Genomic DNA, 15,047 nt, shown 5'->3' with positions numbered 1-15,047 from the left:
TTTCCATTTAATCACATTAGCTTTGCTTGTTAGTGGCAAGGAGTAGCAGATTATCAAACATTGTTTTAATTTGTATTTAAAATTTTACAAAGAATATCTAATTTTATGTAATTATATGGCACATGCAAAGAAGGAATCACAGTGACATAGTGCATAGAGTTGAATGAGGGTCAGGTTGGTTAGGAAAAGAATCCATGATATAATTATGAGCAGCTCAGATGACAAACATCCAGATAAAATCAGCCCTTACTATTTGCCTGATCCTGAGGATTGATGGTGTTTAGCACTAAGGCAGATGATGAAGGAATTACAGAAACACATTGCACATTAATAAGTTTACTTTATTTCTCACAGAGGATATTACTGGTCCACTTCTCTCCCTTTTTTTTTTTTTTTTTTAACAGGAATCTCTCTGAGACCATTTTGATTTCTAAAATGGCAATATTTGTTATGTGACTATTTCATTTTTGTGCTGCTGCCACCTAGTGGCTATGGTAGTGATGTCATACTTCAGTTTAATTTCTTTTTTTATTGCAAAGACACTATTAAGCCAAAAGATACACTGATATATTTTAAGATATAGAATACTGTAAAATACATAAAGGTTGCACATTGATTGTGACTCGATAGTCACACTCTCTAGGTTGAATCCAGGACTATAATTTGTAGTTTATCATAGTCAAGTTATTTAACTCTCTAAGCCTCAGTTTTCTCAAAGTAATAGTATCTGTCTTTTTTTTTTTTTTTTTTTTTTGAGACGGAGTCTCGCTCTGTCACCCAGGCTGGAGTGCAGTGGCCGGATCTTGGCCCATTGCAAGCTCCGCCTCTCGGGTTTTTACGCCATCCTCCTGCCTCAGCCTCCGGAGTAGCTGAGACTACAAGCACCTGCCACCTCACCCGGCTAGTTTTTTGTATTTTTTAGTAGAGACGGGGTTTCACTGTGTTAGCCAGGATGGTCTCGATCTCCTGACCTCATGATCCACCCATCTCGGCCTCCCAAAGTGTTGGGATTACAGGCTTGAGCCACCGCGCCTGGCTAGTATCTCTCTTTTATGAGTGTTGTGAAGATTGATTTAGACAATGTGTACAAGACAGCTATTGAACATTCAGTAACTTCTGTTATAAGTATATTATTAAATAATAGTCATATAGAAAATATATTTGTGTATATTACTAAATATATTGTTTGAGAATAACATGACCTAAATAAGTATAATTTTACTAATGATAATTTTGAATAACTGTAATAGCACTGTCAATAAGAATAACACTTTCCTACATGTTAATAAGTGTCCATGTATGGTTGTCAGGAGCTTGCTACTTACAGTGGACACTTAATTGGCTATTAGAACCCATGAAAAAGCTGGAAGAAACCTTAGAAAATATTGTTCGTGCCCCTCATTTTACAGATGTTAAAACAAGTCCAAGAATATAAAACTAGTTAGTTGCAGAGTAGGACTGTATCCTGGGTCTCCATCTGGTGCGGTGTGGACCATGTACTGCCTCTCAGTTCTCCTAGAGTGGACCAAAACATGGAATCTTGGTTGCATTGTAATTTGACTGTATTGTGATTTGAAAGTGGAGTAAAACATGGGAACCTTTTTCTTTAGGTTTTTATTTTTGCAATTTTGGTGTAATATGTAGGATAAACCAACTAGAAAAAAAATCCTCCGTGTCATGTTTGTGCACGAATAGTTTAATACTCAGTTTGTTAGTATCTTTAGAAATAGATGCAAATAAGATGCAGTGGTTCTATTTTCCGGTCTTCTCATTCTCCTCTGTGTCTCTGGAACACCCTGGGCATGCCTCTTACTGTATCACACTGGGAAAGCCTTTTTGTCTCATTTTTTTCTGTCCCATACTAGACTATTAATACCTTGAAAAGGGCCATATCGTTCATCACTATATATCTAGTTGTTAGTACAACACTGAATTATGTGTTGAATAAAATAATCTACTTCTTACAGCAGTATAATTTTTAGATGAGGATTAGCCCAGGGGCAGAATGTCTACACCACAGTCTTTGGTTATTGTCTAAAGGTTTAAGGAAAAAGCATTTTGGAATGAAAAGTGGTTTGACATTGAACATTTTGAAGATTTATTATAAAAGACGAGAAGCATACAGCACATATTAATCAACACTTCTGAGTTTAAGGGTCTTCTTTCCTTTCTCACTGTCACCTTTCTTCATGGTGTATCTTACCCTTTATTTTATTTATTTATTTATTTAGTTGAGATGGAATCTCTCTCTGTCGCCCAGGCTGTAGTGCAATGGCATGATCTCGGATCACTGCAACCTCCGCCTCCTGGCTTCAAGAAATTCTCCTGCCTCAGCCTCCCGATAGCTGGAACTACAGGTGCACACCACCATGCCCGGCTAATTTTTTTTTGTTTTTTTTTTTTGGTAGAGTCGGGATTTTACCATGTTGGCCAGGCTGGTCTCAAATTGCTGACCGCAAGTGATCCGCCCGCCTCAGCCTCCCAAGTTCTAGGATTACAGGCATGAGCCACCGCACCCGACTGTATCTTGCCCTTTATATGGCAGTCTTCTATCTCCCTTTCCCTCTTTCTCTGCTAGACTCTTCATGTAGTCCCCTAGCTATGACCAGTTTGCATGGGGGAGAGGGTAGGTAAAAGACAGAGGGGAGTTAAGGTCAGCCAAAAGAATCTGCCACGTACCATGTTGAAATGCTGCATTGAGCTCTGGAGCTGCAGAGATGAATAAAATTGGATTTCTGCCCTGGAGGGGTGAATATCTAGTAAGGAAAAATAGTGTGTAAAAAACTCACTTCCAGTGTGGTGTAACTCCTATGAAAGAACTCCTATGAAAGTTAAGCACTGGGAGCAAATGAAGTGCAGAGGCAGGAGGGCCCTGTGGCTGCCTTTCGGTGAAGAGAGGATGTTGCATGCAGGAAGCTCTATGAGCCTGTCTTCAGGGGTGAGTCGGCTTTCCCATGATAGACTAAAGAGTTTAATCTCAGTGCACTTCACATTTTTTATACTATCTCTTTATTTTAAAAAAGCTATGCTTTCCCTCTGACGTGTGTGAACCCAATTTCTTTCTCATTTTGTAAGGGGGTTTGTGTACTATCCCTCTGTTAGAGAGATCCCACTTCCACCCCCACCCACCCGACATTAGGAACTAGACAAAGAACAATGAGGTATTTGATAGTTACATGGAGAGAGTATCAACAGCAATTCAGATATTTTTAAGTTATTCTGTTTTAATCTGAAATATGTTTGTTCCTAGTTTTCCTGAAGTGATGTTCTTTGACTGCTTCTACAGTCATCTTAAGAAGTGCAGCATTTTTTCCTTGTTATGTATGCTTTCATTCACATTCTTAAGTTGTAAGTTAGAATGTTAGAACTGAAGAAATGAATTTTCTCATGACTGATATTTTTTCTTTGTCAGTTGCCAGAACAAAGGGGATTTGGTGATGGAGGCTTTGTTAGAAAGAATGCAAAATCGAGGGCATGGTGGGTAAGTTTGCTTTTATAAAAATTAATTGTTTGGTTAATACATAATTATACATATTTATAGGGTCCACGTGATACCTTGATACATACATATAATGCGTAATGATCAAATAAGGGAATTTAAAATACCTATCAGCTCAAGCATTTATCATTTTTTGTTTTGGGAACATTTCAATTCTTCTAGCTACTTTGAAATACACAGTAAAATTTTAAAGTTTAAGGGACCTTACTGTGCTAGTCACCCTACTGTGCTAGTTACTTAACTAGTCACATACTAGTTACTTATTAGTCACCTTACTGTGCTATTTAACACTATAGCTTACTCTTCTACCTAACTGTATGGTTTGTACCCATTAACCAAACATTCTTCACCCCCAACCCCTTCCCAGCCTCTGGTAACCATTGTTCTACTCTCTACCTCTGTGAGGTGAACTTTTTTAGACCCCACACATGAATGAGAACATGAGATGTTTGTCTTTCTGTGCCTATTATTTCACTTAATGACCTCCAGTTTTATCCATGTTCCTGCAAATGACAGGGCTTCATTCTGTTTTGTGACTGAATAGTACTCCATGATGGATATATATCTGACATTTTCTTTGTCCATTAATCTGCTGTTGGACACTTAAGTCATTTCCATATCTTGGTTATTGTGAATAATGCTGCAATAAACATGGGGGTACAAGTATCCCTTTCACATATTGATTTCCTTTCATTTGGATAGATTACCCAATAGTGTGCTCTCTGGATCATATGTGTTATGAGTGGTACAAAGTCAGACATAACCAGGTCCATACATGTTTGTGTCTTTCTACAAGAGCAAACTTTTAGTGATGCTATTTCAGTCATAAAAACCACAAGCTATATGGAGTTCCCAAGGAGGCAGTTCCCACTAGTACTACCAGTTCACTTGATAGTCAGAGCCATGGGCAAACAGACTCAAGCCTCTCCACAAGTCAGTCAATATTGCAAACCACACATAATAGCGTATTTAATTAATATATGTAAATGTTACAGCGTAAACATTCCACATCAAACAAAGTAACAATTAACAGGAGAAAAGGACAGAAAAGAAAGGGGGGGTGCTAAAGAACTAGTCCAAAGAGAGCAACCAAACAAAGAGAGTATTCTGGCCTGATCTGGACGGTTGTCAACATCTTGCAAGGAAGAGCCTTTGGCGACAGATGCCAGGTGCTGATCACAGATGACAGCAAGACAGGGTCTTATCAAGACAGCTGTTTTGAGCTGGCTAAGTCTTGCTCTTTTTGTGGCCACAGAGTCTTCTGGTGAGAACTGATAGTGAAATATTTTGCCTGTTTATGTCATTATGTGATTGGGTGCAGTCTTTATTGATTAGGTCCCTGTGGGCATGATGTCTTTTGAAATGTGAGATGCAGTCTCTTTCTAAAATGGAGTTACTTATGTTAAGGATGCTATATACAATATGGTAGTTCTATTTGTAGTTTTTTGGAAAACTCCATTTAGTTTTCCATAATGGCTGTACTAATTTTACATTCTCACCAGCAGCATGTAAGAGTTCCCTTTTGTCCACATCCTCCCCAGCATTTGTTATTTTTTGTCTTTTTGATAATCATTCTAACTGGGGTGAGATGATATTGTGGTTTTCACTTGTATTTCCCTGGTGATTTAGTGGTGTCAAGCATTTTTTCATATACCTTTTGGCCATGTGTATGTCTTCTTTTGAGAAATGTCTATTCAAGTCCTTTGCCCACATTTTAATAGGGTTTTTGTTTTTTTGCTCTTGAGTTGTTTTTCTTGTATATTCTGGATGTTTAATCCCTTGCTGAATAAATAGTTTGCAAATATTTTCTCCCATTCTACAAGTTGTCTTTGGCTCTGTTGATTGTTTCCTTTGGTGTGCAAAAACTTCTTAGTTTAACTAAGTCCCAATTGTCAGTTTTTGTTTTTACTGCCTGTGCTTTTGAAGTCTAAGCCATAAAATCTTTGCCTTGACCAATGTCCTGAAGCATTTCCTCTATATTTTCTTTCCTTTTTTTTTTTTTTTTTTTAGAGACAGGCATCTCATTCTGTTGCACAGACTGGAGTACAGCAGCACAGTTGTAGCTCACTGTAGCCTCAAACGCCTAGGTTCAGGTGATCCTCCTGCTTCAGTGTCCCAAGTATCTGGGACCATAGACGTGTCATCTGGCTAATTTAAGAACAGTGTTTTTTTTTTTTTTTTTAGAGATATCTCACTGTGTTGCTCAAGCTGGTCTTGAACTCCTGGCCTCAAGTGATCCTCCTGCCTCAGCCTACTGAGTAGTTGGGATCACAGGCATCAGCCACTGTACCCAGTCCCTTTGTTTTCTTCTAGTAGTTTTATAGTTTTGGGTCTTACATTTAAGTCTTTAGTCCATTTTGAATTGATTTTTTTTAAATACGGTGAGAGATAGGAGTCTAGTTTCATTTTTCTGCATGTGAATATCCATTTTTTCCAGCACCATTTATTGAATAGGGCATCCTTTTCCCATTGTATGTTATTGGCATCTTTGTTGGAAATCAGTTGGCTGTAAGCATGTGGATTTATTTCTAGGCTGTTTATTTTGTTCCATTGGTGTGTATGTCTGCCTTTTATACCAATACCATGCTGTTTTGGTTATTATAGCTTGATAGTGTATTTTGAAGTCAGGCAGGTAGTGTGATACCTCCAGTTTTGTTCCTTTTGATCAGGATTCCTTTGGCTATTCAGGGCCTTTTATGGTTCGGTGTGAATTTTAGGATTATTTTTTCTATTACTGTGAAGCATGTCATAGGTATTTGATAGAGATTGCATTGAATCTGTAGATAGCTTTGGATATAATCATTTGAATATATTAATTCTTCTGATCCATGGGCATGGATGTCTTTTCATTTGTTTGTATCCTCTTCAATTTCTTTCATCAGTGTTTCATAGTTTTCTTTGTAGAGGTCTTTTATGTCCTTGGTTAAATTTAATCCTAGGTATTATTTTTTTTCTTGTAGCTTTTGTAAATGGGATTGCTGTTTTGATTTCTCTTTCAGCTAGTTTGTTATTGGTGTATTGAAACAGTACTGATTTTTGTATGTTGATTTTGTATTCTGAAACTTTACTGAATTTCTTTATCAGTTCTAAGACTTTTTTGGTGGAGTATTTAGGTTTTTCTGTATGTCAGATTATGTTGTACAGAAAGAGCAACAGTTTGACTTCCTCCTTTCCAATTTGGATGCCAGTATTTGTTTTTCTTGCCTGATTGCTCTGACTAGGACTTTCAGTTACGTGTTGAATGGGAGTGGTGGAAGTGGGCATCCTTGTTGTGTTCAAGTTCTTAGAGGAAGGGCTTTCAGCTTTTCCCCATCCAGTATACTGATAGCTGGGGGTTTGTCATATATGGCCTTTATTATGTTGAAGTATGTTCTTTCTATGCTTGATTGAGAGTTTTTATCAGGGAGAGATGCTGAATTTTATCGGGTGCTTTTCCTGCATTTGTTGAGATGATGATATGGTTTTTGTCTTTCATTCTGTTGATGTGATGTATCACTTTTATTGATTGTATGTTGAACCATTCTTGCATACCTGGGATAAATCCCACTTGATCATGCTGTATTATCTTTTTGTTTTGTTGTTGGATTTGGTTGGCTAGTATTTTGTTGAGGATTTTTGCATCTGTGTTCATCAGGGATATTGGTCTGTAGTTGTCTTCTTTTGTTGTGTCCTTGTCTGCTTTTGTCATCAGAGTAAAGGTGGCCTTGTAGAATAAGTTAGGAAAATTTTTCTCTTCTTCAATTTTTTTGGAATACTTTGAGAAGAATTGATGTTCTTCTTTATGAAATTGGTAGAATTCAGCAGTAATGCCATCAGGTCCTGGGCTTTTCTCTCTTGGGAGACTTTTTATTCCTGGTTCAGTCATGTCACTCATTATTGGTCTTTTCAGGTTTTCTAATTCTTCCTGGTTCAGTCTTGGTAGATTATGTGTGTCCAGGAATTTATTTCCTCTAGGTGTTCCAATTTGTTAGCGTATAGTTGTTTGTAATAATCTCTAATGTTCCTTTGTATTTTTGTGGTATCAGTTGTCATGTTGCCTTTTCTCTTTCTGATTTTATTTATTTAGGTCTTCTCTTTTTTCTTGGTTAGTCTAGCTAATGGTTTATCGATTTTATCTTTTTAGAAAACCAACTTTTTGTTTCATTGATTCTTTGTATTGTTTTTTAGTCTCTATTTTGTTTATTTCTGCTCTGATCTTTGTTTTTTTTCCTTCTACTAATTGGGTTTTGTTTGTTGTTGCTTTGGTACTTGAAGTGCATCATTAGGTTCTTTATTTGAAGTCTTTGTACTGTTTTTATTTTTTAGATTCAGGGGTACATGTGCTGCTTTGTTACATGAATATATTGTGTGATGCTGAAGCTTGGGCTTCTATGTATCCTGTCACCGTATGTATTACATCTTTGTAATTCTTTTTGTAGAGATCTTTCACTTCTGTGGTTAGACGTATTCTTAGATTTTTTTTTTTTTTTATGTGTGGCTATTGTAAATGGGATTGTGTTCTTGATTCAATACTCAGCTTGAACATTATTGGTGTATAGAAATGCTACTGATTTTTGTACATTGATTTTGCATTCTGAAACTTTACCAAAGCTTGTTTATCAGGTCTAGGAACATTTTGGTAGGATTTTCAGATTTTCTAGGTAAAGAATCATATCATCAGCAAAGATAGATACTGCTTATTCAGTATGATATTGGCTGTGGGTTTGTCATAGATGGCTCTTACTATTTTGAGGTCGGTTCCTTTGATGCCTAATTTGTTGAGGGCTTTTAACATGAAGGTGTTTGGATGAACGGAGGCAAGATGGTGCACTTCCGGGTTCTTCATCTCCCCCGCCCCCGCCCAACTTTTCTCGCGCGCGCGAAAATGCAGCTGGCGACCCGGGAGGGTGCAGACCAACTAGGCATGCGCCAGGTGATGTCAATCCGAAGAGACCAAGATTTACCTGGTCGCACCTGTGGAACGCCCCCCGACACGCCCATGCCCCGCCTATTGCCCTCCCACTCCTAGAGAAGCCGCTCCGGAGGGACGCCACGCGCGGCCTTCCTCAGTCCTTCACTCCTGTCGGGATGTCAGGACTCCAGGAACGCCGTCCGAGAGCCCCACGGGGGGACTCTGTCGACCTTCTTTGCCGGAGGCCGACAGACCTCTTCCCCACACCTTAGGTGACCAAAATAAACTTGCAGTTTTGCTCCTACACTTGCCTAGTCGCTGGTTCTTTTGTGCCCGCTCTGGTGGTCTTAGAAAAACAAGTCAGAAGGGATATTAGATTTTATTGAATGTTTTTTCTGCATCTATTGAGATTACCATATGGTTTTTGTTTTAAATTCTGTTTATGTGACGAATCACATTTATTGAACATAGTACGCAAAAGGATAATTTTTCATCCTTTGCCCGCCCTCTGCCCTTGCTTTCTTTTGGAGTCTCCAGTGTCTAATTTTTTTTTGTATTTTTGGTAGAGATGAGATTTCGCCGTGTTGGCCAGGCTGGTCTCGAACTCCTGACCTCAGGTGATCCCCCTGCCTCAGCCTCCCAAAGTGCTGGGATTACAAGTGTTAGCCACCGTGCCTGGCTTATTATTCCCATCTTTATGTCTGTGTGTAGTCAATGTTTAGCTTCCACTTGTAAATGAAAGCATGCAGTATTTGGTTCTCTGCTTCTGTCTTAATTTGCTTAGGATAGTAGCCTGCAGCTGCATCTACATTGCTACAAATAGCATTTTGTTTTTCTTTTATGGCTGTGTAGTATTCCATGGTGTATATGTACCACATTTTCTTTATCCAATCCACCATCAACATAGGTTGGTTCCGTGTCTGCTATTGTGATTGGTGTTGCGATGAACATGTGAGCGCATGTGTCTTTTTGGTAGCATTATTTATTTTCCTTTGAGTATATACCTGGTAATGGGATTGCCGAATCAATTGGTAGTTCTAATTCTAGTTTTAGTTCTTTGAGAAATCTCCAAACTGCTTTCCACAGGGGTTGAACTAACTTACATTCTCACCAACAGTGTTGCTTTTTCTTCAATGCCTCACCAACATCTGTTATGTTTTGATTTTTTTATAATGGCCATTCTGACTGGTGTGAGGTGGTATCTCATTGTGGTTTGATTTGCATTTCTCTAATGATTAGTGATGTTGAACATTTTTCAAGTTCGTTGTAGTTTATGGATATTAGCCCTTTGTTGGATGCGTAGTTTGCAAATATGTTCTCTCATTCTGTAGGTTGTCAGTTCACTCTGTTGGTAGTTTTTTTATTTTTTATTTTTTTTCTGTGCCGAAGCTCTTTAATTAGGTCCCAGTTGTCAATTTTTGTTTTTGTTGCATTTGCTTTTGAGGACATAACTTTTTGAGTCATAAATTCTCTGCCTAGGCCAGTGTCCAGAAGAGTATTTCCTAGATTTTTCCCCTAGGATTCTTACAGTTTGAGATCTTACCTTTAAATCTTTAATCCATCTTGAATTAATTTTTGCGTATGGTGAGGAGGTGTAGGGGTTGAGTTGCATTCTTCATACAATTAGCCAGTTTTCCCAGCACCATTTGTTGAATAGAGTATCCTTTCTGTATTGTTTATTTTTGTCAACTTTGTTGAAGATCAGTTCGTTATAGGTGTGTAGCTTTATTTCTGGTTCTCTGTTTTGTTCCATTGGTCTGTGTGTCCATTTTTGTACCAGTGTCATGCTGTTTTGGTTACTATAGCATTATAGTATAAAGTAAGGTAATATGGTGTCTCTAGCTTTGTCCTTTGTGGGTAGGATTGCTTTGGCTATTTGGGCTCTTTTTTGGTTCCATATAAATTTTAAGATAGTTTTTTTCTAGTTCTTTGAAGAATGACAGTAATTTGGTAGGAATTGCATTGAATCCATAGATTGCTTTGGGCAGGATGGCCATTTTAATTGTATAGATTCTTCCAAACCATGAGCATGGAATATTTTTCCATTTGTTTATGTCATCTGTGATTTCTTTCAGCAGTGTTTTGTAATTCTTTTTGTAGAGATCTTTCACTTCTGTGGTTAGATGTATTCTTAGGTTTTTTTTTTTTTATGTGTGGCTATTGTAAATGGGATTGTGTTTTTTTTTTTTACTTTTTTTTATTTTTATTTATTTTTTTATTATTATACTTTAAGTTCTAGGGTACATGTGCATAACGTGCAGGTTTGTTACATATGTATACTTGTGCCATGTTGATGTGCTGCACCCATCAACTCGTCAGCACCCATCATTTCGTCATTTATATCAGGTATAACTCCCAATGCAATTCCTCCCCCCTCCCCCCTCCCCATGATAGGCCCTGGTGTGTGATGTTCCCCTTCCCGAGTCCAAGTGATCTCATTGTTCAGTTCCCACCTATGAGTGAGAACATGCGGTGTTTGGTTTTCTCTTCTTGTGATAGTTTGCTAAGAATGATGGTTTCCAGCTGCATCCATGTCCCTACAAAGGACGCAAACTCATCCTTTTTTATGGCTGCATAGTATTCCATGGTGTATATGTGCCACATTTTCTTAATCCAGTCTGTCACAGATGGACATTTGGTTGATTCCAAGTCTTTGCTATTGTGAATAGTGCCGCAATAAACATACGTGTGCATGTGTCTTTGTAGCAGCATGATTTATAATCCTTTGGGTATATACCCAGTAGTGGGATGGCTGGGTCATATGGTACAACTGGTTCTAGATCCTTGAGGAATTGCCATACTGTTTTCCATAATGGTTGAACTAGTTTACAATCCCACCAACAGTGTAAAAGTGTTCCTATTTCTCCACATCCTCTCCAGCACCTGTTATTTCCTGACTTTTTAATGATTGCCATTCTAACTGGTGTGAGATGGTATCTCATTGTGGTTTTGATTTGCATTTCTCTGATGGCCAGTGATGATGAGCATTTTTTCATGTGTCTGTTGGCTGTATGAATGTCTTCTTTTGAGAAATGTCTGTTCATATCCTTTGCCCACTTTTTGATGGGGTTGTTTGTTTTTTCTTGTAAATTTGTTTGAGTTCTTTGTAGGTTCTGGATATTAGCCCTTTGTCAGATGAGTAAATTGCAAAAATTTTCTCCCATTCTGTAGGTTGCCTGTTCACTCTGATGGTAGTTTCTTTTGCTGTGCAGAAGCTCTTTAGTTTAATTAGATCCCATTTGTCAATTTTGGCTTTTGCTGCCGTTGCTTTTGGTGTTTTAGACATGAAGTCCTTGCCCATGCCTATGTCCTGAATGGTACTACCTAGGTTTTCTTCTAGGGTTTTGATGGTATTAGGTCTAACATTTAAGTCTCTAATCCATCTTGAATTAATTTTCGTGTAAGGAGTAAGGAAAGGATCTAGTTTCAGCTTTCTACTTATGGCTAGCCAATTTTCCCAGCACCATTTATTAAATAGGGAATCCTTTCCCCATTTCTTGTTTTTGTCAGGTTTGTCAAAGATCAGATGGCTATAGATGTGTGGTATTATTTCTGAGGACTCTGTTCTGTTCCATTGGTCTATATCTCTGTTTTGGTACCAGTACCACGCTGTTTTGGTTACTGTAGCCTTGTAGTGTAGCTTGAAGTCAGGTAGCGTGATGCCTCCAGCTTTGTTCTTTTGACTTAGGATTGTCTTGGCAATGCGGGCTCTTTTTTGGTTTCATATGAACTTTAAAGCAGTTTTTTCCAATTCTGTGAAGAAAGTCATTGGTAGCTTGATGGAGATGGCATTGAATCTATAAATAACCTTGGGCAGTATGGCCATTTTCACAATATTGATTCTTCCTATCCATGAGCATGGTATGTTCTTCCATTTGTTTGTGTCCTCTTTGATTTCACTGAGCAGTGGTTTGTAGTTCTCCTTGAAGAGGTCCTTTACATCCCTTGTAAGTTGGATTCCTAGGTATTTGATTCTCTTTGAAGCAGTTGTGAATGGAAGTTCATTCATGATTTGGCTCTCTGTTTGTCTGTTACTGGTGTATAAGAATGCTTGTGAATTTTGCACATTAATTTTGTATCCTGAGACTTTGCTGAAGTTGCTTATCAGCTTAAGGAAATTTTGGGCTGAGACAATGGGGTTTTCTAAATATACAATCATGTCATCTGCAAACAGGGACAATTTGACTTCTTCTCTTCCTAACTGAATACCCTTGATTTCTTTCTCTTGCCTGATTGCCCTAGCCAGAACTTCCAACACTATGTTGAATAGGAGTGGTGAGAGAGGGCATCCCTGTCTTGTGCCAGTTTTCAAAGGGAATTTTTCCAGTTTTTGCCCATTCAGTATGATATTGGCTGTGGGTTTGTCATAAATAGCTCTTATTATTTTGAGGTACGTTCCATCAATACCGAATTTATTGAGCGTTTTTAGCATGAAGTCCTGTTGAATTTTGTCAAAAGCCTTTTCTGCATCTATTGAGATAATCATGTGGTTCTTGTCTTTGGTTCTGTTTATATGCTGGATTACGTTTATTGATTTGCGAATGTTGAACCAGCCTTGCATCCCAGGGATGAAGCCCACTTGATCATGGTGGATAAGCTTTTTGATGTGCTGCTGAATCCGGTTTGCCAGTATTTTATTGAGGATTTTTACATCGATGTTCATCAGGGATATTGGTCTAAAATTTTCTTTTTTTGTTGTGTCTATGCCAGGCTTTGGTATCAGGATGATGTTGGCCTCATAAAATGAGTTAGGGAGGATTCCCTCTTTTTCTACTGATTGGAATAGTTTCAGAAGGAATGGTACCAGCTCCTCCTTGTACCTCTGGTAGAATTCAGCTGTGAATCCATCTGGTCCTGGACTTTTTTTGGTTGGTAGGCTATTAATTATTGCCTCAATTTCAGAGCCTGCTATTGGTCTGTTCGGGGATTCAACTTCTTCCTGGTTTAGTCTTGGAAGAGTGTAAGTGTCCAGGAAATTATCCATTTCTTCTAGATTTTCTAGTTGATTTGCGTAGAGGTGTTTATAGTATTCTCTGATGGTAGTTTATATTTCTGTGGGGTCCGTGGTGATATCCCCTTTATCATTTTTTATTGCGTCTATTTGATTCTTCTCTCTTTTCTTCTTTATTAGTCTTGCTAGTGGTCTGTCAATTTTGTTGATCTTTTCAGAAAACCAACTCCTGGATTCATTGATTTTTTGGAGGGTTTTTTGTGTCTCTATCTCCTTCAGTTCTGCTCTGATCTTAGTCATTTCTTGCTTTCTGCTAGCTTTTGAACGTGTTTGCTCTTGCTTCTCTAGTTCTTTTAATTGTGATGTTAGAGTGTCGATTTTAGATCTTTCCTGCTTTCTCTTGTGGGCATTTAGTGCTATAAATTTCCCTCTACACACTGCTTTAAATGTGTCCCAGAGATTCTGGTATGTTGTATCTTTGTTCTCATTGGTTTCAAAGAACATCTTTATTTCTGCCTTCATTTCGTTATGTACTCAGTAGTCATTCAGGAGCAGGTTGTTCAGTTTCCATGTAGTTGAGCGGTTTTGATTGAGTTTCTTAGTCCTGAGTTCTAGTTTGATTGCCCTGTGGTCTGAGAGACAGTTTGTTATAATTTCTATTCTTTTACATTTGCTGAGGAGTGCTTTACTTCCAATTATGTGGTCAGTTTTGGAATAAGTGCGATGTGGTGCTGAGAAGAATGTATATTCTGTTGATTTGGGGTGGAGAGTTCTATAGATGTCTATTAGGTCCGCTTGGTGCAGAGATGAGTTCAATTCCTGGATATCCTTGTTAACTTTCTGTCTCATTGATCTGTCTAATGTTGACAGTGGAGTGTTGAAGTCTCCCATTATTATTGTATGGGAGTCTAAGTCTCTTTGTAAGTCTCTAAGGACTTGCTTGATGAATCTGGGTGCTCCTGTATTGGGTGCATAGATATTTAGGAGAGTTAGCTCTTCCTGTTGAATTGATCCCTTTACCATTATGTAATGGCCTCCTTTGTCTCTTTTAATCTTTGATGGTTTAAAGTCTGTTTTATCAGAGACTAGGATTGCAACCCCTACTTTTTTTTGTTCTCCATTTGCTTGGTAGATCTTCCTCCATCCCTTTATTTTGAGCCTATGTATGTCTCTGCGTGTAAGATGGGTCTCCTGAATACAGCAGACTGATGGGTCTTGACTCTTTATCCAGTTTGCCAGTCTGTGTCTTTTAATTGGAGCATTTAGTCCATTTACATTTAAGGTTAATATTGTTATGTGTGAACTTGATCCTGCCATTATGATATTAACTGGTTATTTTGCTCGTTAGTTGATGCAGTTTCTTCCTAGCCTCGATGGTCTTTACATTTTGGCATGTTTTTGCAATAGCTGGTACTGGTTGTTCCTTTCCATGTTTAGGGCTTCCTTCAGGGTCTCTTGTAAGGCAGGCCTGGTGGTGACAAAATCTCTAAGCATTTGCTTATCTGTAAAGGATTTTATTTCTCCTTCACTTATGAAACTTAGTTTGGCTGGATATGATATTCTGGGTTTAAAATTCTTTTCTTTAAGAATGTTGAATATTGGCCCCCACTCTCTTCTGGCTTGTAGAGTTTCTGCCGAGAGATCTGCTGTTAGTCTGATGGGCTTCCCTTGTGGGTAACCCGACCTTTCTCTCTGGCTGCCCTTAA

The 15,047-nt window shown here is 38.2% G+C and overlaps 1 protein-coding gene across 34 annotated transcripts in view; it reads left to right on the top strand.

Moving 5' to 3' along the window:
• The window catches only part of CEP63 (centrosomal protein 63), an 86,934-nt gene that overhangs the window by 6,842 nt on the left and 65,045 nt on the right, over positions 1-15,047 (top strand). For 25 of the 34 annotated variants that reach the window (XR_004437329.1, XM_033212590.1, XM_033212602.1 and 22 more), the window contains one exon: positions 3,413-3,481. The exons of 2 other annotated variants lie outside the window; for them this stretch is intronic. Coding sequence is in view for 25 of the 32 variants with exons in the window: in XM_033212587.1 (XP_033068478.1) it covers positions 3,413-3,481 (69 nt within the window). In the remaining 7 variants the exon portion in view is untranslated. Of the gene's footprint in view, positions 1-2,470; positions 2,939-3,412; positions 3,482-15,047 lie in introns of those variants that run through there. 7 more of the 34 variants (XM_033212597.1, XM_033212608.1, XM_033212606.1 and 4 more) reach the window with 2 other exon arrangements.

Source organism: Trachypithecus francoisi, unplaced genomic scaffold, assembly GCF_009764315.1.
Source record: "Trachypithecus francoisi isolate TF-2019V2 unplaced genomic scaffold, Tfra_2.0 Lachesis_group0, whole genome shotgun sequence".
NCBI lineage: Eukaryota > Metazoa > Chordata > Mammalia > Primates > Cercopithecidae > Trachypithecus > Trachypithecus francoisi.
This window is presented reverse-complemented; position numbering and strand designations above follow the sequence as displayed.